The sequence below is a fragment of the Accipiter gentilis genome, chromosome 22 (assembly GCF_929443795.1).
Source record: "Accipiter gentilis chromosome 22, bAccGen1.1, whole genome shotgun sequence".
Taxonomy (NCBI): domain Eukaryota; kingdom Metazoa; phylum Chordata; class Aves; order Accipitriformes; family Accipitridae; genus Astur; species Astur gentilis.
The window spans coordinates 22,203,855-22,225,442 of record NC_064901.1 but is presented as its reverse complement, the minus strand read 5'-3'; the positions used below and the strand labels follow the sequence as shown (position 1 = coordinate 22,225,442).

Sequence of the window (21,588 nt, the reverse complement as noted above, 5' to 3'; positions counted from 1 at the left end):
CACTGTAAGTCTGTCGGGGATTTAACACTCTGAAAGAAGTGAAAAAATATCAGGAAGTATATCCAACATTCTGCTAATGCTACTGATTTTAGATGAAATATAAGATCACTTTGCTTGCTCTACTGCTAAATAGAACATAGGATTGTATCTTTACTAGACCACATTTTGTTTATTACCATACTCTCTATTAGATACTAATTATGACACTGTGCAAGAAAATCAGTCTCCTGTAAAAAAGGACATATTAAATAAACTAATCTAAACTAACAAAACAAAAAAAAAGTCTTTCACAGTTATTAAGGCTGCATGGAGAACAAATTTTGCCATATACTGGTCGAAAGGAAAGAAATGTAAAATTTCATGCCAAAACATCATTCTTGACATATCATAATCAAAATATTAATACTTTTAAGTTAAAGTATTTTTATTTGAAATACAAACCCAAACCTTGGTTTATATTATTTTAAAAATAAAACTAAAAGTTTTTAACATATAGCAATGACTTTGAAAGAAAAAAAATCCTTAAAAAGAATGGTCTTTCTCAAACATTTGTACCCCTCTACTGGGGAACTGAAATCTGAAATAAATTGCAAAAAGCAGCACAACTTAATTAAATTTTCAGTCAGCCTCCTACCAAAATCAAGTTTTATATGAAAAATTCGAGGTAGATTGCTGTTACACAATAATTATATTTCAATCATGAAGTGCAACTCATGTGACTAACCTGCCAAGTACAAATTTTCAACTACAGGGCTAAATATGAAACAATATAAATAAAATCTATTTTTCAAATTTATAACTTCATAACAATTATAAAGCAATATATTACATAAGATAGTAAGGCAGCTAATATTACATTTGTAAGAACTAATCATTCTTATACTGTTTAATAATCAGAATATAGAGCTGGCCATAACGCTGGAGCAATAAGAACTTAGACCTGTAACTAAATGCTTCAAAGCCTGACTGTCCTGTGCTGAACATTGCTCAAAATAAGGTTTACACTCACCAGTTCTTGGGAAGTTACTGAAGTTAGCATGCACTTGTATACAACAACACAGCATGTGCATACACTCTGGACGCACAGTAGACATGATTATGACGGTCTCTTATAAGAATATGCCTAACTGATTCCATTTTAATGTTAAAACTACGGGAAAACTGTTTTCAAAAGTGAAGCGAGCAAATATAGCTGGCTTTTCCATCTAACATTCACTAGCTGTGGCTACCAAATGAGGAAATCTATCTCAAGAGCAAATCAGAAAGCCATATGCAAAACTTCCACATTTGAGGAAGAATTGTAATTTATCTTCATAATTATTTTAATAGCATTTTATGTTCCCAAGAGAAACACCTGCTCTAACAAAAAATAATATATGTATGGTAAATTTCCCAGAGATAGCATGACAACTTTAAAGGGTGCATCTGATCATGAATGTCAGGGGAAGTTCATGTTACATTAAAACAAAGACAAAACAAAACAAACAAAACAAAACAAAAAAAAAGGAAGAAAAGGTGGAAATATTATTCATTTCAAACAACTGATAAGACCTCTTCTAGAGAAATTATAGACGCATATGGATAAAGAAATAGTGTTTTCAAGATGAACTCTATCACAGTCATCATTTTCTTTCTTATCTTCTCACATCTTAATATTTTTCATCAATATTTAACCAGCTCTCAAAATACAACAGATGACAACACAATATTTGTGACACATTCTATTTCTGTTTCCATTGTGTGAATCATATTAGTATTTTTTTAAAAGAAAAAAACTACAGACCAAACAAAAATATGTCATACTCTACTGTGAAAACTAGCTGAGGAACAGAGATAGGCATCAGTCTTATTTCAGTGACACAACTCTGAGGGGAGCAACACAAAGAACATTTAACAGAAGATGTCATTTCTAGGAACACTGAATATAGTAAAGATATTTGCACACCCTTTTGCAAGCTCTTGGCATCAGGAATACTGCTAAAATTAATCACTTCCTTCAGCGTTCAAAAATCAGAATCCATGTGCCGAGTACAGATAACAGAACCTTTCTTGAAGAATCTGATTTCTTAGTAGCAAAAGATCAGTCTAATAACAAATTAAACACACCAAAAAAAGTGTCTCATTGGATCTGGTTAAAAAAAAATAATCAGATTTATTTACACATCTTCTTATGCATACATTTAAAATTTTCTCCTTCTTCCCTTTATTCTGGAAACAGCCTTTGAGATGCTTTTAAATTTGGTCTTCAATACCATTTTGTAAAGCTGATCCAAATTCACCTAACAAACAGTTTCAGAAAACATTTCTTCAAACCAGTGATCCAAGCTTAGCATTTATCTATTCGCATGTTTAAGTTTTCAAACAAGCACTTTGATGTTGTCCGTCCCCCCCCCGCTCAAGGCTACATTCGTGCTTGGGGAAAGAGGTTTCTTTTAAACAGCCTAAAATGTGAGTATAATAGCAGCCATACTCAGTGTGACCAAAGAATCTCTTAGTCCACCATCCTGTCTCCAGCACAGGCTGAAAGCAGAGCATAACGAAAAATACAGTAAAAGGCCAAGCCTATACTCCTCTCAAGCTTAGCCATATGTGGCCCACTGACTTCCTGCATTAGGTGAGGTTTCATTCTCCTTCCCACTCACTATAGTGCTTTAGATTCTATTTAAAGCTATTCTTACCACAATGACTACAAAGAATAAAGGAAATGAAACTTCTAAAGCTCTATAGTTAGCTCTTGCTTCTTCTATTCCCTTTTCCATCTGTATTTATATTCTGATTAATGTAATACTTACATTTTAAGCTTTTGGGGATTTTTTTTTCTTTTTTAAGCAGAATTCAGGCACGATCCTATTACTAGGATTCCTGAATGCCTGGTAAATGAATAATAAATAATAAGATGTCGTATTCTTACTGAAAGAATCACCTCAGTACAGTATTTTGTAGGATCCCTCCTAGCTTTCCAAAGAAATTACCCATACATTCTCTCCTCTATAAAAGGAAAGGAGCAGACTGTGAAGATAAAACCAAAGAATAGAAACTAGCATAATACTGTCCTCTTTGTATTGGACTACCTATATGAAGTAAATCTCCTCCACATATCTAAAACTAATATCTAATTCTTCTAAAACTACCTAATAGATTCTTGAAACCTACATACAGGGCAGAATGGATTCCCCCCCTTTAGGAAAAAGGGAAAAGAAGAAATCAGAAGGTGGGGAAGAGATAGTTTAAAATCTTTCCTTCTTGCACCTACCAGCCTCAGATAAGGATACAAACCAAGCACAGTTATGAACTTATTTCAAGTCCCAGTTGGTTTCGGAAGCTGATCAAGTTGTGTAACTATAGCTTATCACTACCCTGAGCGGCACGTGCAAACCAAGGCAAGTCCCAGGCTCCTGTTCTCAATTTGCTAGGACCGGGGAAGTGTCCAGAACAGGCAATGCAAGTTTTCTTCCCGATGAAAGAAGAGTGTGAGCATTTGTGTCAACAGACGGAGTAAGAAATAATGTGTTTATTCAGGTCTTGCTCTAAAAAGAATTGGAAAATGTATGAGCCGTTCAGCAGACTCAAGAATTTTGAAACACTACTGAATTCTATGTGTCACACATGCTACGACTCGGGGGTGAGGAGGGATTCAACAGCTAAACTACGGATAGTACAATAGGAAGAAAAGATTAACTTGCTACTGTGGAAGTAAATAAACAGTGAAATAGGGTGGGAAAAAAGCTTTCATAAGTGTTGAAAAAACCCTCATGAGGAAGGCAAATCACTGCAAAAAAAATGAAAAAGCAAAATACAGATGACTTTACAGGTAAACAGTCTGAAAGGAACAATCTAATTTGTTGAATTTTAGTGCTTATATACATGAGAAAGAGACCTAAATAGATTTATATATAAACCAGAAAGGTATTAAATATGGTTTCTTAAGAATTTATGTGCATGTTCAGCTGCATTATTTTGACTACTCTACCTTAAAGAGAGATGATGCTGTAAATAATATTATAGATGAGAAATAAATATACTTGAAATTCATATTTGAAAACTATTAAATCAGCCAAAGAACAAGCAATTTACACCATCCCTAATATATCACTTATCTAACACAAATACCATGACCTCTGCTTACCAGCAGTTGTCAAGCACTTTAACCCCATAATCACAGCTGTTGAACTCTCAACCATGTTCCTCTCCAATCACGTTGTTCTATGTCATCCTAATTCTGAAAATATATCACTTACTACTTTCTTTCAGAAAACAAAACAAACAAAACCACTATACAGACTGATAGTACTGACTCCACTCTCTTTCTTACTGTACTTGCAGGTAGACCTCTGACTGCAAGGGAAGTTTCTGAAACTTCAGTCAAAACATTTGTTTTCATGACTGAATAGTTCAAAATACCTCTCAATAGAAAGAACATGACTATTCATGGGAATGTTGTCTAAATTTGCATTATTTAAACGCCAACGTTGTTTGACAGCCAATCACTCTCATGTAAAGAGAGATATAATATCTAGTACTTATTAATATTACTGTACCCAATAATGAATGAAAGATAAGTTAGTGCAGTACAATGTGACACAGCTGTTTCTATCAAAGTTTGGTAGTTCAATGTGACTAGAACTTTTTTATCAGAAGTGTAAACTGATTTGTAGTTTTCTTTGCAAGAAGAGGAAGAAAAGGTTCTTTATTCCAAAACCTGACCTTAACCTGCCTTCAGATGCCCTTAAATGCTCAAACATCAAATTGCATCCTGCCTTCTATGAAATCACAGGAAGTTTCAAATGCCTTCTACTCAATTGCAAGCAACAGTAGGCTGCAAGCAGCTTAGGAAATTACGCTTCAGTATAAACTATGACCTGAAAAGTCAGCAGCAACACATCAAAAAATTATTCACTACTTACAGATTCTACGGCTTTTACTAAGAAAACGTACAAAATGAATGCTGTACTAATGAGATAGATCTTATCCTATTACAGTAAAAATGTGATTTTGAATGAACCTTGAACCACCACAGAAATTGCAATGCTTAATAAAATTCAATATTGTTTTACTGAGCAAGTCACAATGCTACTATTAGTTTTCGTTGCTATTGAAAACTTAGGACAATGTGTTTACATAGGTAGTGCATCTCATTATTATTCACAAAGCTAAAGTACACAGTGCTAAGGATTGAAAGTCGAACGCAAATATAGAAAAAATGCATAACTAAGATTGTTAAAGCACTGCTTAATTCTGTTGTTACAAACAGTAAGTAAAGTTATTTAGGACAATGTAATGAATTAAATATTATAACCTCAATTTTGTATTACCTGTCTTTTCATTGTTCAGATTTGCACTTTAAATGTTATCATAATTGTTTCTGCTACTGTTCTTGTCTCTACATATACAAAAAAGGAAGGATTAGATTGCCATCATCTGGAGTTGTGTATGTTCATTTAGTTTTTTCAAAACTCCATAATTTTAAACAGCAGCCCTTTATAGATATGAAAGAAAAATAGAAATAGCACAATTGAAATACACAGGTTTGAAATGCTGTAGAAAATTCCTCTACTACAAAATAGCATTCGCTGCTTACTTTGTATATGCCGAAGAAAATTCGTAATCCAGTACGTTATCTTATATATTTTTCCAAGCATTGTCTACCAAGAATAAAACAGTTCAAAAATTTGCCACTTTTGCATTACCTTGATTTTAAAAAGTATTAATTCCCTTGCTTAAATGAAAAATACGTATTTTTCTGCTCAAGGGAGATAAAATTTTGGAAACAGAAATAGGTGCTATTCAGTAAACAGATAAATAATACTCAAAAGGAAAACACGCTAACTTATACTCAATAATGAATATGCTTAAATTCAATGCATCTGAAATACTTAACCAAGTTTCCATAGTCATGGCAATAAGCATTTGTGAAATTGTTTATATATGACGAACACCATAACCCAAGAAAGATACAGTTAAATATAGAACATTACTCTTCCATACGCATCTGCCACCTTTTACTAAACAGAAGGTTTTGCCATCTCAGTGACACCTTGCAAAACATGCAACTTAACAATGAGTTTTTATAGCAAAGTACAGGCCATGTTAGGAGTAAATGAATGCATACTCTGCATTTCTGGGTTTGAACACAGTTATATTTTCTATGACAGGCTGGGATATCCTATAGCTAGGGTAGGTTGTTACACCCGTGTTCTGGAAAGCTAGAAGAGAAGAAAGAGCAAAAAAGGGACAGACACAATGCTACAGATCAAGAATCCCACATATACTTAAGGACAAACTTTAAAATTATTCAACATGTAAGGTGAAAGTCATCGAAGTTGTCAATACAGAAATCTTTCTGAAAGAGTCATTAGCAGCTTTTCAACCAACTTACAAAAATTGCTCTGGCAACTCTTCACAGAAAGGTATTGTTTGGACAGGTGAAACTTCTTAATACATTAACTAGTTTTTACAATATTGCTGAATAGTTTCTTTTTAATGGGTATGTTCTGCAAGAACTTTGGTGTATTTATTATTTATGTATTTACTTCCTTGTTACAGCATTGGTTTGTTTTTAAATAGTCACAGGTATCTTGCTCAACTCTTCTAGATTTTTAACATTAAGCTTTGAAAAGCATACTTGGGAAAAAAATCATCCAAAAAAGAGAATGTCTGGGAGAAAAAACAATAATTGGAAGCTGAAATGCAATCTTAACTGTATAAATGATAATGAAAAAAACAATACTAAGATTTGTGCACACAATAGTCAGAAATTGTAAAGCTAACCAGAAGGAACAAACTGTAATGTAAACATAATTCATCTTACTTGGATTTTGCCTCTTGCAACAATGAAGGGTCATCTGTAGCCAAATACACTCTTTTTTTATCAACATGCATTCTGCGAGCAAGAAGTTCAAAGCGCTCTTCAACATGTACCATGTATTCTTCAATGGGATGAAATGCTGCCTCTGTTCCTACTTTGTCTGTCCTTCGGACGTGAACACTGGAAGAAGGCAGAAACGAGGAATTCAATTTATAAATACAATACCTAGGTTAGCAACTGAAATTTTAACTTCAAATTTCATGCCTGTGCTTTTAGAATGCATATGAAATTGAATCCCTACATAAAACAAGGAAGGATTAAAACTCATTGATGTCCCTCAAGACACACTGACAACATGAAGTTAGCTGTCAATCTGTTCTTGAAAGCAATATAATAATCTTGCAAGGAAGGCAAAGGGTAACTGAAATAAAAGAATGAAGGAGATTTAATTATAGCATACAAGGTATTCCTTTTGTGCAGAAGGTTATGTTACCCAGTGTAGTTAGGTATTGCTTGATCAATACAGTTCAAAAGCAAAATAGGAATATTTGCATCATGGATATATTGGGACAGCAACTACAATGCAGGGTTTGAATGAAGGTAGTTAAAAATGCATCTTCCCCATCTGCTTGAGACCTAACAAGTCTTCAGATCCGCCAGTGGTGAAGAGGCCTATCGACTCAATGGTCAAAAGCCAACTAACATTTGGACAGACCTATTGTGTACTCCTACAAAAAGAAAGATTAAGGATTGAAGGAAAATTCTGGCAAAGAAAGCAGTATTTGCAGACTCTAGTACAGCAGCAGCATTTTTCACTTTATGTGACAGTAAAACCTTTCTTCCACAAGCTGTTCTTTATTGCCCATAGGTGCTTTCCTTCCTTCTTCCCATATCTCCCCATACAGACCTTTCCAACTTACAGTTACTGCTAAGAAACAACAGTAGTGAAACATCAGCAGGAAAGGGAAAGGCACATACCATGTTCAGGTGCAGCCAACAACAAAATTAGTTGTGGATTGTGGCATGTGAAATGTAGGCTTAGCCTTTTTTCCTCAAATGCAAAGGCTATAGGCACTTGAAAAGGAGACCCAGACAGAAAAGTGTCTGGAATACAAGCTGTAAGGCAATTACATGTATTCTGTATTACATTACTAGATATGGAAGGACATATAAAAAACCCTTCTATTTAGCCGCCTGTTATATATCCGTCCAACTATAGGTAGGCAAGTATGCTGAAGAAGTACTTGTAACCAACTTGTACTATGCGCACTTAAAAACTATAGCTTCAACTAGAAAGCACCCTCTCTCCCCATAAAATGTTTGAGTCTCTTGGACAACCATCATAAAACAATTTGCCCTAAACAGGAATCACTATATACACGTATTAAAGCACAAATTGTTAAAAAGAAAACTAAATACCCACCCGATCACTGGATGTTTGAAACCAAGTTTCCTCGTCGCTTCTTCTATTTCTTTTTCTAACCAAGGCTGTGGACGAATCAAGTATTTCACAAACTGCGAGACCCACCACACTGCAGGATCCCCATGTACACGAATTAGCCTATCTGCCAGGTCTTCGGGGATAGCCAAAGGTAAATAAGGTGGCCGTGGATGTAAGCTGTCCACAATGGGAAGTTCCACCACCTGAACATCCTTATCATTAGCCTCACCTGTTTTAAAATACACAGTAGGATGAGTCATTTACTTATTAATAAGCTTTATCACCGGCAAGTAACATCCCAAACATAACAGCTAAACTGTATCTTCAACTTCAAAAAGACTACCCAACCCCTGCTCTACTTTTTCAAAACAGCATTAAAAAAAATTAATAAAAATCATAGTTTTAGACTAGATTTATGTACAAACTGAACCTAACAATCCACTCCAGTAGAACAAAGTTGAAGGTCTTTGAATTCTTAGCAGCTGGTATTTAATAAAAGATAAAAAGTGTTCCTGTTTATATATTCATACCTTTTTATATACAACTACACCATTACTGTGTGCTAAGGCTTACTTGGACAGGCTTGTTATCTAAAATGCTTAAAGTTCAGTTACTTGTTTAAAAAATAAACAAAGAAATATTTTAAGGCATAAGAAACTGTTAAAAAAGTAACTATACAGCCCTGCTGCTCTTTTGAATACATTCTATTGCAGTAAATCTCAGCATTTCAGACATCATTAGAACCTTTGAATTAGCCTCTCTACTGACAGAAGGGGAGAAAGGACAGAAAGCGAGACAATTCCTGTCTTGAAGAACTTAAACTATGAAGTAGCAAATTAAATAGATCAAGGAAAACAGCCAAGCACTATACAAGCACATGATTTACATACAGATAAGAATTTGTTAGCTTTTAAATACTAACTGAAGTGGAATATACAGATGCTTTAGATGGGACTTTCATTCAAGGCTCAATAGCCACTAAACATTTTTTAAGATTTTTTACAAACTACATGAATATAAGTGTCTACATAATTGATAATTCAAAGCTATTTTCATATTGTGAAATAAATTCTAATACCTGACAACATAATACAAAGCATTACATTTTTGAAACATGGAACATTTCAGATAAGATTTCTAGTGTGCTTATTTCCTCCAAAAGAATTTTTTCATTGTCCACAGTGTTTACTGGAAAAGATGGCTAGTTCTCTGTTTAGTGCTCACCAGCCAGGAGAGAAAACTCTTTTAAATATAAGCAAATCAAACTTACATAACTGTTGATGACCAAGTAAACCTAACGGCTGAAAAAAATCAATTCAGTGCAAGGATAACGAGCCTTATTTTAAGAACAGTTTAAAAATCCCTAAGGTTAGAACACTTTTGGATGCACTAAAAATCATTTCAGAATATTTGTGACAAAGTCCTAGAAATATGACAATTGCATGATTAAGTCATACATTGCCAGAATGCTACATTAACACCAGTGAGCCTACCAAAGCTATTCAAAATTGAGCAGTAACTCTCTGAAATATGGTTATTTAAATAAGGTATGTTTGTTATGATCAGGTATATTTTCAATTAATTTTTAATAGATTTGGAAAATCTGTCTTCACAGATGTAGCTATATGTTAATATTTTATCGCTGCATTGTATACCACCACTGTAAAGGGATCTTTTAGAATAATTTCATGTAGAACACGTACTGCAGGTATGGATGATATTTTTTAATTCAAGAAGCCAATTCATATTTTTACCATCTATTATGTAACACTTACAGGAAAAGATTTAGTAAAAGTTCATAATTTTAGTAAAAATACTGAGCATTTAAGTTTTCTCATCATAAAATGGATAATATTTTATCAGTATGTCTTCAGAAAGCTGCAATAAAGAAAAGCAGCCTGAAGCCAGGGTAGTACTAAATCTGGTGCAGACATGAAGTATTAGTCAGAAGTCTAGACAAGAAATGTTTGGCTTGGTAAGAACACTTGAGGTTCCATCCTTTTTACCCTTTCCCCCTCAATTGACGGGGGGAAGGAACAGGGTGGCAAAAAACGCAATAGCAATCTTAGCTAAGAGAAGAAAGAAAATAATCTGATCCTAAGTTGGAGAAGGAAATTCGTTGCAATTCTTTTGAGGAGAAAAAGTAGAGATGCTAAGGTGCATAAAAAAAGCTGGATTTTTATTAAGTATGGTATCACTGACAAGCTTTTAAACTTCATTCTAGCACTGAAAAAATGTGTTGTGTAAAGACAGCCATTTGGAAAGTCTTACTATTGATAAAGCTGATTGAGTGACCTGACCCACTATTTGGCATTCTGACCCTGAAAAGCACCCAATACATTATTCCACACTATTCAAAAGATAAGAGGGTACTTCTAAAAATTTCCACAGGCTGTCTTAACGCTTTGAAGAAAACAAGATTGGCCAGCAATAACTAGAAAAGCTCTCAGCATATAGCAAAATAGATTAAAATATACCAGAATCACATGAATACCAAAGAAGATTGGGGGGGGGGGGGGGGAGGGGGTGGGGGTGGGGAGTGGCACACAAAAACAAAAAACAGATTTCAGCTCTCAACTGTATGTGATATGTTGTTTAAATAGTAATGAAGGTGAAGACTTGCTGCAAATCAAAATCAGAAACAAACAAAATGTATTACATTAAGGCAAAACAATTTGGTTGTGCAAAATTAACTACTAGGTCAAGTGTTAGTAAGTGCACTTTGAGATATGGAAAATGACTTTTTGAGAAGGAACTGAAAACATCATATGGTTATTTCACAGAGAAGATTAGAGTCCCTTACTTTATAAAACTACACAATATGACACCCAACAAGGGAAACATTAGTGAAAGTATGGGTAACAAATGGAAAGTCTTAAAATGGAATATTCACAAATACAGATCAAAGAATGTGTTATTATAATTAGAAATTTTGAAATGGTTACAGAAGCCGCTCATGCTTCAGGACTTTTGCCAGTTACTAACTGTTGACGAAATAATTCTGACACACACAGTGTTGTGTTGAGACAATGCATATAATTAAAAAAAAAAATTAAAAAAAATCAAAAGATCAATACAGTCATCATTATTTTCAACAATGTTCTATTTTGTTAACAGTTTACATAAAATCAGATGTGGGCATGGTGCATAAGTCTACTTAATCCAAACATACAAACCTCTGATAAAGCACAGCCATTTGACATCACTAATTAGAACACCTGTATAATCAAACATGCAGATGTGTGAACAATTCTAGGAAACTTTTTGACAACTTTCTAGTTTCTCTTTGCAACAGCCATATGGGCAAGTAACAGCTTTCTTATCCTACTGATCACTTTTTTTTTTTTTTTTTAGTGTTCATCAAAAGATTCCTAATAGGCAATTATCAACAGGCATAGTTTAAAAAAACTTTAATGGAAATTTTGGATAGCAGGATATTGTTTTAGTTTATTCAGAAATAAGCTGCAGTAAAAATCAATGATACAATACATAACCAAAACTCAAGTCAGATTGATAGGCAAGCATATACATTACAAAAACATTGTCACATTCTTCATTGATATGAATTGTAGCTGAAGATAGTGACGCCGGGTTAAAAGTACAGAATGATCTTTTTATCCACACATTTTTTCAGGTTTTAGCTATATATTCCTAAATTTTAAAATATTTCAGTTCTTCCACTTCACAGCTGTATTTTGTTAAATAATAGATAAGCCATAAAAGGTAATAATCCATACTAATGCTTGTATCTTTTTCTCATGTTGGTAGTTCAAATCACAGTATTATCATGTCAATCAGGTCCAATTCCCTGCTCAGTGTAGGTCCAACTTTGACATTTGATCACAGAATCATATAATTATTTAGGTTGGAAGATACCTCTAATGTTGTTATAGGTCATTTACATTTCAGCAATACTTCAAGCTACTTCTTCCAATGAGATTTATTTTGCTTTTACAGTTGCAAAAATTTGCCTCTGATTCTATTTATAGCTTGTTTAACTTTCATATGACTCCAGGTGCTATTTCTCAGTTTGGATTAACCTAAATAATGGTCCTTCAAAGTTCTGCAACTTAATCCATTTTTCCTTCACTGAGTAATCAAAAGATCCAGTGTTTTTGTAATAGTCATAAAGTACTGCAATATTGATAACCCTCACTCTTTCATCATAAACATAGTCTGGAGGAAAATCATGGACTGTAAAGAAATTGATTTTTATTTAGATGACCCATGCCAGTTGCTCCACCTAGTTCTTATTTATCACCAATTTTTGGATATGTTCATCACTAATAGATCAGTAATACAGTTTCAATTTCCAGGAGTCCCACTGGTTACTTTTTAAATATTGAAATGAGCTGTGTGAGTTATAAAAAGCATAACTTTTCTTCCCTGCAGTATCCCAATGTGCCTTAATCGCTTACCTTATAGCTCACAGGACTTAAATAATTTTTCGTGATTTGGCATAAACTTACTGCCTGTCTACTTGTCAAATTTAATCTTTGTCCTCCTAATTTAAAACCCATTTAGAAACTTTTCCTATTTATATCTTTCATATCAACTTCTTTGAAGCCTGAAAAATGTTGGTTTTGCTCAAAATGACCTTGGGAATTTTGTTATTTTACCTTAGCTTATTTCCTGCTATCTGAACATAGGCTTAGACCTGCATTTGGATGGATGTTTTTGCCGGGCACAGCAAAATGCCAGCCTTGTTTCAAGTAACAATCAATACTATAAGTTGATGTTAACTGAAAACCTGTTTGAGTACTTTATTCATTCTCCTATTATTTTAAAGTTTGTCATCTAATTTCAAAGCATTCTTTCAAGAAGTTGTCCTTCAAAGCATGCCAAGGAACACTGTACTACAGACACTCTTGTTGTGTAACTGAGAACTTCAATTTAATTTCAGTTTGTGTTGCTAAAGACAAAACTGAATAAACTCAAATAAAAATGGAATAGCTTCATTGCTTTTCCGTTTCTATAATATAGACTTACTTAAGCTGATATCAACTTGCATAGACTAATCGCAGCTCTTTAACTAAACTCTACAACCTGAAAGACTACTGCCAATTTGAAACCTCACCCCAACTGAGTGAACAATTCTACATTCAATCACACACGATATGTCAGAGTGCTAGGAATGCTGTTAGAATAGCATAGGGTATGATGAGAGTGACTGTGCTGAATTCTCACAAGGCTCCTCATTATCCAGCAAGACACTGTTATGTATTGCAAAGACAGCAGGTTCATGGTTCGTCAACTTCAACGGTATTTTAATGCTTTTCTCTGCAAAGCAGACAAAATAAAAAATGGAAACTATGCAAAGTTATGGTGTGCTATACTACTTATGAATTGTTAACTAGTTCAGAAGAAAGAAAAAGTATGCTGTTATTTGTTCTGTGCTGCAGACGACATCTCCTACAACTTTCTTTTGGGTATTTCCAAACATTATTAGAGTCAGCTAGTAAGGGCCTTATGCCATAGTTAAATTATAAAATGGAATTAAAATGAGATAAAGAATCCTATTTTTCTTTTAAAGTAGTCAATGTAAAATAAAACTTGTATACCTAAGTTTTTTTTCTCTAAGATTTTGCTTTGTACATCTCTAAGACAAAGGTTTTGAATTTGGTTTCTGATTACTTTCTCACTAGCGTTCCACTTACTAATTTTTTTTTAATCATCCTTTATCTAATCAAACCTTTTAAGGTGGGCAAGTATTGAATAAATTTGGTCCAATTCAGTTTTAAAGAAAATGAAAATACAGTCTTTTTTTTTCCAAGTTTTATATGCCATGTGGGTAGTGTTGTCCCATTTGTCATCCCAAGAGGACGATTCTTGATAGCTTTGGGAGGGAATAAACCAAAATGTTTTCAAATATACCAACATGTCTTCTATTACTTTTCTCAACGCACTAGTCCCAAGGCTTTTTTCCTGCGTCCATTCCTCTCTTCTCTTGCACATCTCCTGCAAACTACCCTCATGTAATGCCATGTCTCTTACTACTCGGCACTGTTTGCCTGTTGATCAGTCACTGCTCCTCATTTACTGGTATGCCTGAATATTGACTTTAGCAGCTGTATACACACACCCAGGCTATCTATTTTGAAGACTTTTGAGAGACCTTAACAAGACCTATTTCTTTCAGTCAAATTTGGCCAAAATTGATCCAATATTCAGAACTTGTACTGTTAGGATAAAAAAAGGAGCAGATAGAAAGGTACAGCATGATGAGAAACCTTTGCTCTCACAAGAAACTTCACTAAAATAATTCTCTGCCAAAGATACTGTGTTATCAGCTCCATCACCTCCCCAAAATAATAATTTTCATGGTAGTCTTATTTCTGCTCCAGCAAAAACCCTAACTTCCAGAGCTCCCGAACTACCAACCTATCTTTGTAACTCAGGTTCCACTGACTTTCAATAGTATTTATTTTCCCATGTCATTCTGGTTCTTTGAAAATCCTACTCATAATCACAACCACAACATAAACAGTGCTCTTACTATGCTAAGTAGTATTGAGATTTCAATGAATGTTCTCCCTCTCGGACATAATGAAAGCATGAACTGAGTGTATTGATTTCTGCATTTGAAATAGCTATGTCTCTAACAAAACTAAAGCAGTAGCATCTACTGATGCCTTTAGGGCCTCCATCCCCTTTTCAGTAAGTTTCAGGTGAGCTGCATCGTAAAGAACTATGTTTCTGTTTCCCTCTATTGAAAACTTCTCATCACTTATTAGAAGCTTTTTATGGCAACTGTCACGTCACTTTGAGAGAACATTAAAATGTAAAGATTTTTCCCTTCCTCAATTGTTTAGATAGCCAGCACGCCAGCTGGGAAGTATACAGATGAACTGTGAGATTGCACAAAATGACTTCATGTAACAGTTAGTGAAGGCATTTTCAGCAGACTGTCAAACTGAGTAGAAATCAAGAAGCTTACTAGTAATTTATTTTTCCTTTTCTCTTTATACATTCAAACTGCTTTTGAACAATGCCCCATTTCATCTAAATGGCCTATATGAAAGGGGTACCTGTCTGAGAAGAGCTCCAGCTCCCTGACTACCAGAAAATATCATAAAATATATTTGCAAAGGCAAATACACTTTTATAAACGCTAAGTCTTTTTTCCATGTTATCCAGGTTTAGTCGTTCATGCAAACAGTAGTCAGAGTTAACTATTTAAAAGTAAGATCTTACATAAGGACAGCTGAAATAACTTAGAAAAACATATGGAAAAGATCTTTACAGCAATATTGAAGAAAAACTAATTTTTTATTTGATTTGAAATAATTCCACTGAAGCTTATTCTCTACTTCAGTCTAACATTAATTACTATATACCTGAAAATACTTCCAAATACTTGCTTTGAGTATGAGGTTGTCTTTTCTGGAATGGAAGATAAACAGCTTACTTCTACAATAATCCTTCAACAGCTGCAGGGACTTATCTGCAGGGACTGATCTCTGGCACGCATATGCTAATTGGACTTACGTATGAGCCTGGAACAAGCATGTATAAGCATGCAAAAAAACAAGACAACCTCAAGACGGTATTTTACAAGACCTAAAAGTTTCCAACAGGTCATGAGAACGGAGCTTAATATTCCAAGTTGGCTGTCCAGGCATTTAGTGGAGAAGGGCTCCTAGTTCACACACTTAGTGTCTTTTGAGCTAGTGGTTTGTAGCTTGAGCTCCCAACCTTGTCCTTCCTAATTTGAACACTTGGAAGACTCTTCTTTCCATGAATTAGTAAAAATACCTTCCTATGCAAGTCCAGATGGAACACAACCTTCAAGGTGTGCGTAGACAAAAAGACTTTTTAGTTAGCCATAAATAAAACAGCAGAAAAAAATGTGCTATGCTGTTGGAAATTCATAACAGTGAGGCACACTTCACCTTAACAATGCATCTGAACGAAACTGAGAGAAGCAGGGATGCATTCTACTTCATATGGTCTACTAACATAAAAGGGGGAAAAACAAGAGTGTAACTGCAATAATGGAAAAGGAATTTTTTCTAACATACTTCTGAGGTAATTTTACTCTCAGTTTGCCTAATGCTGTCTCTTGATATTCAAATAACACTGATTTTTTTTGTCATTTGAACACAAAACACACTTGTATTCTTTCCTAGTGTACATGCTACAGAACAACTTTTCGAGTACAGAATGCTTACCTTAAATCCAATAAACTCTAATATTAGGCCAATTTGTAGCTTTTTGCTTATGGAACAATTCTTAGATGAGTGACAGTTAAGCAGAAAACTTTTACAGTTTGTAATGGAAACTTGGCATTTGTTTACTAATCTATTATTTATCATCCATGATTTAATGCTTGTGAGAAAAGTTTGCAATTAACAACTAACCTACTAGTACTAGTTTTGCTAGTGTATTGGGGCAATGTCAATCTTCTAGGAAACTGAGAAAGCCATGCTAGCCAAGAGTCCTTTCCCCTCCCCCTCCCTACGTGCACTCCTTAGATTTCCAGGTCTACAACATAACAGCAGTGCTTCAACTTTCCCTAATCAAGAACATAGGGAAATAAGTGCCTACTATTTTGAAAATAATTATTTCAGTGGACACATTTATTCATGAATAAAAATCCCTTGTTCTAGGTTACCTTCATTCACTTCAACATATTAAATAATTCTCATTGAAGAACGTGTTTGCTAGCCTGCTTATGGTCCTGCCCATGCATGGAACTACTATCAAACAGTCAATTGCATTTTATACAGACATCAAATCTTAATCCAAATTAACAATGACATAAGGAGAACTCACTGTATAAAATCTCCACATTTTTGTTCCTTGAACATTATCGGATAGATAGTGCAATTATATACATCAAACATTAAAGAAATACATACATTCTTACTTCTGCCACTGGAAAATTTACTTAACAATGGCTGTATTCAAAAGCAACGTATTCCCCATTTATCTCCCATCCTGCTAAAAAAAATGCCACTGACATAGAAAACAAACTCTAAGAACACCATTCCTTTATCAATAATAGATCTAATGTAATTCCTCATACAATTAAATGAGAGCCAATAGTACGCTTAGCCTATATAAATGGTTTAATCAGAATCAACATTCAATATAGTGGGCTTGATTGATTTTAGTGTGAAAGAGCACACAGATGTGTTTTATGAAGAACTTATTAAAATACAAATGGATTTAGTTTAGTATGGCGGATTTTGGATTGCACAAATGAACTTTGTGTCACAAGTTATAAAATGATGTTAAAAGTATTGCTACCAAAAAAAAAAAGAACCAAACAAAAAACAAAATGAAGAAAAAAAACCCCAAACAACAAAAAAACACCACACACGACCAAAAAAAAACCCAAACCCACTGAAAGACCAAAGGCAAACATTCTTCTATGTAAAAACAAAAGAAATAAAGCTAGTTAGAAGAAATTACTGCATCTCCCCTAATTCTAATTTCAGATCATTAGATCTTTCAGGAATAAGCAGAATGACAGTGTGTAGCTATTTGAATTTAATACTGATCACACTTAACATTCTTTGTAAAAAAGTTACAGCTATTTATACACTTCCTCCATATATTTTTCTGAAAGAAAATGGTATTCTTGTGAAAACAGCTATGCAGAAAACTGAAGTATGTAGTTTTCTACTTGCACACAAAAACATGCAAAATATTGGCAAAAACACCACATCATCAACAGGGCTTTACTCTGAACTTGGAAGAGAGGGAACAACAGAATTCAACTTGCTTTGTTCACGCAAGCCTTTCTGCTTCTGGAAAAGCTGCCAAAATAGGGGCCAACAGCAGCAGCGGCTCAAGAAATCCATATACTTATTTCAGAGATGCAACCAAACACCCAGTCAGGATGGTTTTGAACCATAGATACAAACTTGTAATCTGAAAAGGAAAAACCTTATTTCCACTGTCCATGAATTGAGCCACCCAGGTCCTTTAGTATTACAATTTAAATAGGCACTCTTTAATACTGAAGCTGAAATATTGAAACGCAAATATGTTAATCACACACTAAGTTTAAGCACAAGTTTTTAGGCAAACATGTTACTGCAGTATACTGATCACTGGATGTGCTTCCACACTTCCTAAATAGCAATACATAGTCAGATCTCACCACTGAATGTGTAGGTTCAGGGTTGTTCTTCCCCACTATCTGGTCCTTAACAACACAAACTTTTATCTGCTATTTTATTTCCCAGTCACTACAGCAAGAGCCTTCTGTAACTCTTCACAGAGAATTTTCACCTTCACTAACCAAAATACCTTATTATCATTAAAAATATTGCCATCTCACATTCTGTCTCTTTGCCAGATGATATACAGATATGTTAAAGTGTAACATTTGCATCAGTCTCTGCTGGTAACTTACTTCTCTAATGAATATTAATAATTGATTTCTACCCTTCCCCTCTGAAATTTCTTTTAACCCAATTTTATATACATCAGGGTCTTCTCTTGTATCTCACGGTAGTTTACATCTGGGGAAGCCTTCTGAAGTGCAAGGTATTAAATGAACTCAGTCTTCCATACCTACACATTTTTTGCCTCTTTCATATAAATCTACTAAATTTATGAGACATTATTTCCTTTTATAAAACTCTCACTCTTCTCCACTATAACATATTTTTCTGTGTATTCCCTAAATTGATTCTTCATTATTATTTCTGTCAATTTGTCCAATACAGAGTCTGTGATTTGCTGGAACCCTTTCCAAAAATTCATATTCCTTCAGCCACCTTCCATTGTTCTGTAGAACAGCAATTATAACCAAAAGCAATTATAAACAAAATGTTTTGTTGTAAAATGCTTTCAGTGACACTTGTTTGAGAAAGAGCATCCAAAGTGTCCCCTATGAAGAGAGATTTCAGCACGGGAGCCTCCCTAAATTCTTCTATAATGAATGTAGATATAAAAGATTTTTATAGTTCGTACTACAGTCTTGTCTTCTTTCAGTGTTCCTCTCATCCCTTGATCATTTACTTGCCTTCCAGATTTTCTGGCAGGCTTCCTTACTCTGATGTGTTTGAAAAATGATTTATTATCAGTTTTTTTACCTTTAGTAAGCTTCTCCTCAAGAGCTTTTTTGCCCTTCCTTACCATGTTTTCATACGTAATTTGCTAGAAATCATATTCTTTCCAATTTTTCTCATTTGTACAAGATTTGTTTGGGGTTTTGTTTGGTTTTTTTAAATGCCTTTTAACAACATCAAGCAACTTCATCCTATTTGCCTTTTTTTAAAAAAAATGGTTTTTCTGACAGGTGGTATGAATTTGGTCCATGTTTTATGTAATCTCCATGCTGCTTGCAAGCATTTATTCCCTTTTTATAAGCAGTCTGACTTATTTTTTATGTAGCTCCCTTTTTTAAACGAAACACTGTCGTGGACTGTTTGGATTCCTTTTATTTACTGCTATTTATTTATTATTTTAAGCAGACATGGCTATACCTCTGCTGCATGACATCTGTTCTTCTCACATAAATTACTGTGAGTACTGAAACATCCCATAAGTTTCTGATATGCTGTTCTGGCTATACATACATTTCAAATCAGGAATTTCAGCCTCCCATTCTATTTGTAGACTTCTGTTTCTTCTGGCACTTTCTTATCACCATAGCAGAAAACGTTCCTCCACAAGACCAGAATTGCAAGCTGAAGGCAGGAAAACTCTATGATATCACTGAAAGTCTCAGTTATGTTTCTCTCCCCACTTTTTCTCAGTTTCATCCCTCTGTCTGGAAGAAAGTACTTTGGTTCTGGGGTCTGTGAGATGCACAGACAGCATATAACCTTACAAATGATACGTAGTGTCCTAAACTGAGAAATCCCTACCCTCATGCAAGCGAAATTTGAGTTACCTGAATTCTGCTTTCTAAGATGCAAAGATAACTTTTTTATTTCTCTTAGATAAGTAGATAGCCACTTCAGATTTTTTTTCCCCTAGCAAATTCACTTATCTGGTTTCTCTTTAGTCTTCCTGCCTAACTAAACTTCCACTGTTGCTACAAAATGTTGAAGAGCAGTATACCAATAAAGCAAGCCAAATGTCTTAACACATTTCCACTGGAACAGGTCAACTATTGACAAGGTACTGTATGTGCATGTATTAAAAAAAGAAAATCAAGGTTGTGAAATAACTAAAATCTGCATACAATCTCTTTAGAGCATACACTGTATTGATTTATTTTAAGATAATAGTAGCTGGGTTTTATGTCCTACAGTGGGAAAAAGTAAAACTAAAATGTTAGTTGGAATGCAGACTATTAAAACCAAACTTTAAGGTGTGTTGCAAGAGGTGTTATGAGACATACTATACTGTCTTTCTACGTAAAGTAATCTCATATTCTCCTCCACGAATGTGGGTTTAAAAAAATAAAATAATGGAAAGTAACAAAACTATAATAGTGAATTGCACCCAAGAACTTAAAATTCAGTATCTTCACTTACATAAGGAACTGCAATTTAACACGTTAGATGAGATGGCATTCACAGGCATGTAATGACAAGAAATATGAGACTATGTAATAAAGGTTTTCTTAGAATATTAAATTATTACTGATTCATACAATATTTTAATAAAGGTGTATCCTGCAGTAATATCTGAATGTTTTGCATTGTACATAAGGTTTTTAGACAATTTTTAAAAAGTTAATGATGTAAATAATAACAATTAAAAAATTGCTTTCTTCAACAAAATGCAATTTCCAACAGCACACTTGACTTCCTAAGCAGTTACGTTTTAGACCCATAGCTAAACCCAAAATCTTTCAACAGCCATTACTATCCACAAATAATTAGCTAACTACAACTGGTAATATTCATTACATATCAAGCTTACTCTAATAAATGGGCACTACATAACATTAATGTTCTGTTCATTCTGTTAATTCAGCAATATTCTTCCAGGCAGAGTGCTATCATGAGTAAAGAATGTTTCAGTTCTAATCATGTTTTCTCCCTTATCCTCTAGTGTTTCATCCCATAAGTAGGAGAAAATGGGAATGGTGTTTTAAGGACAGAATTATCCTAATAGCAATGCTGTCCATAAAATTTGCTGGAAAATTATCCTCAATCTTATGAGTTTTCCTAAACTGACAAAATACAAAGCAGTGCACAAAGTGAATTTTAACATAAAAAATAATGCTGGACAATGGCTAATGACTGCAGCAATGTAGATGACTGAGCTTAAAAAAAAAAAACAAAACACAAGAACTGCTGTAACTGTAATACGGGTTGTAGTAACCAAAGAGAGTATCTATAATAATAATAATAATAAACACCATCTTTGTATGTTTTCTTTTTTTAAGGATGTATCGTATTCTTGAAATTCTTACTATGTTCATATC

At 34.1% G+C, this 21,588-nt stretch overlaps 1 protein-coding gene across 3 annotated transcripts in view; it reads right to left on the bottom strand.

Annotated features, from left to right (window-relative positions):
- Positions 1-21,588, bottom strand: part of FUT8 (fucosyltransferase 8) — a 111,611-nt gene that overhangs the window by 5,981 nt on the left and 84,042 nt on the right. For all 3 annotated transcript variants that reach the window (XM_049825658.1, XM_049825659.1, XM_049825660.1), the window contains 2 exons: positions 8,229-8,475; positions 6,809-6,985 (listed from right to left, as the gene is read on the bottom strand). In XM_049825658.1, coding sequence (XP_049681615.1) covers positions 6,809-6,985; positions 8,229-8,475 — 424 coding nt within the window. The remainder of the gene's footprint in view (positions 1-6,808; positions 6,986-8,228; positions 8,476-21,588) is intronic.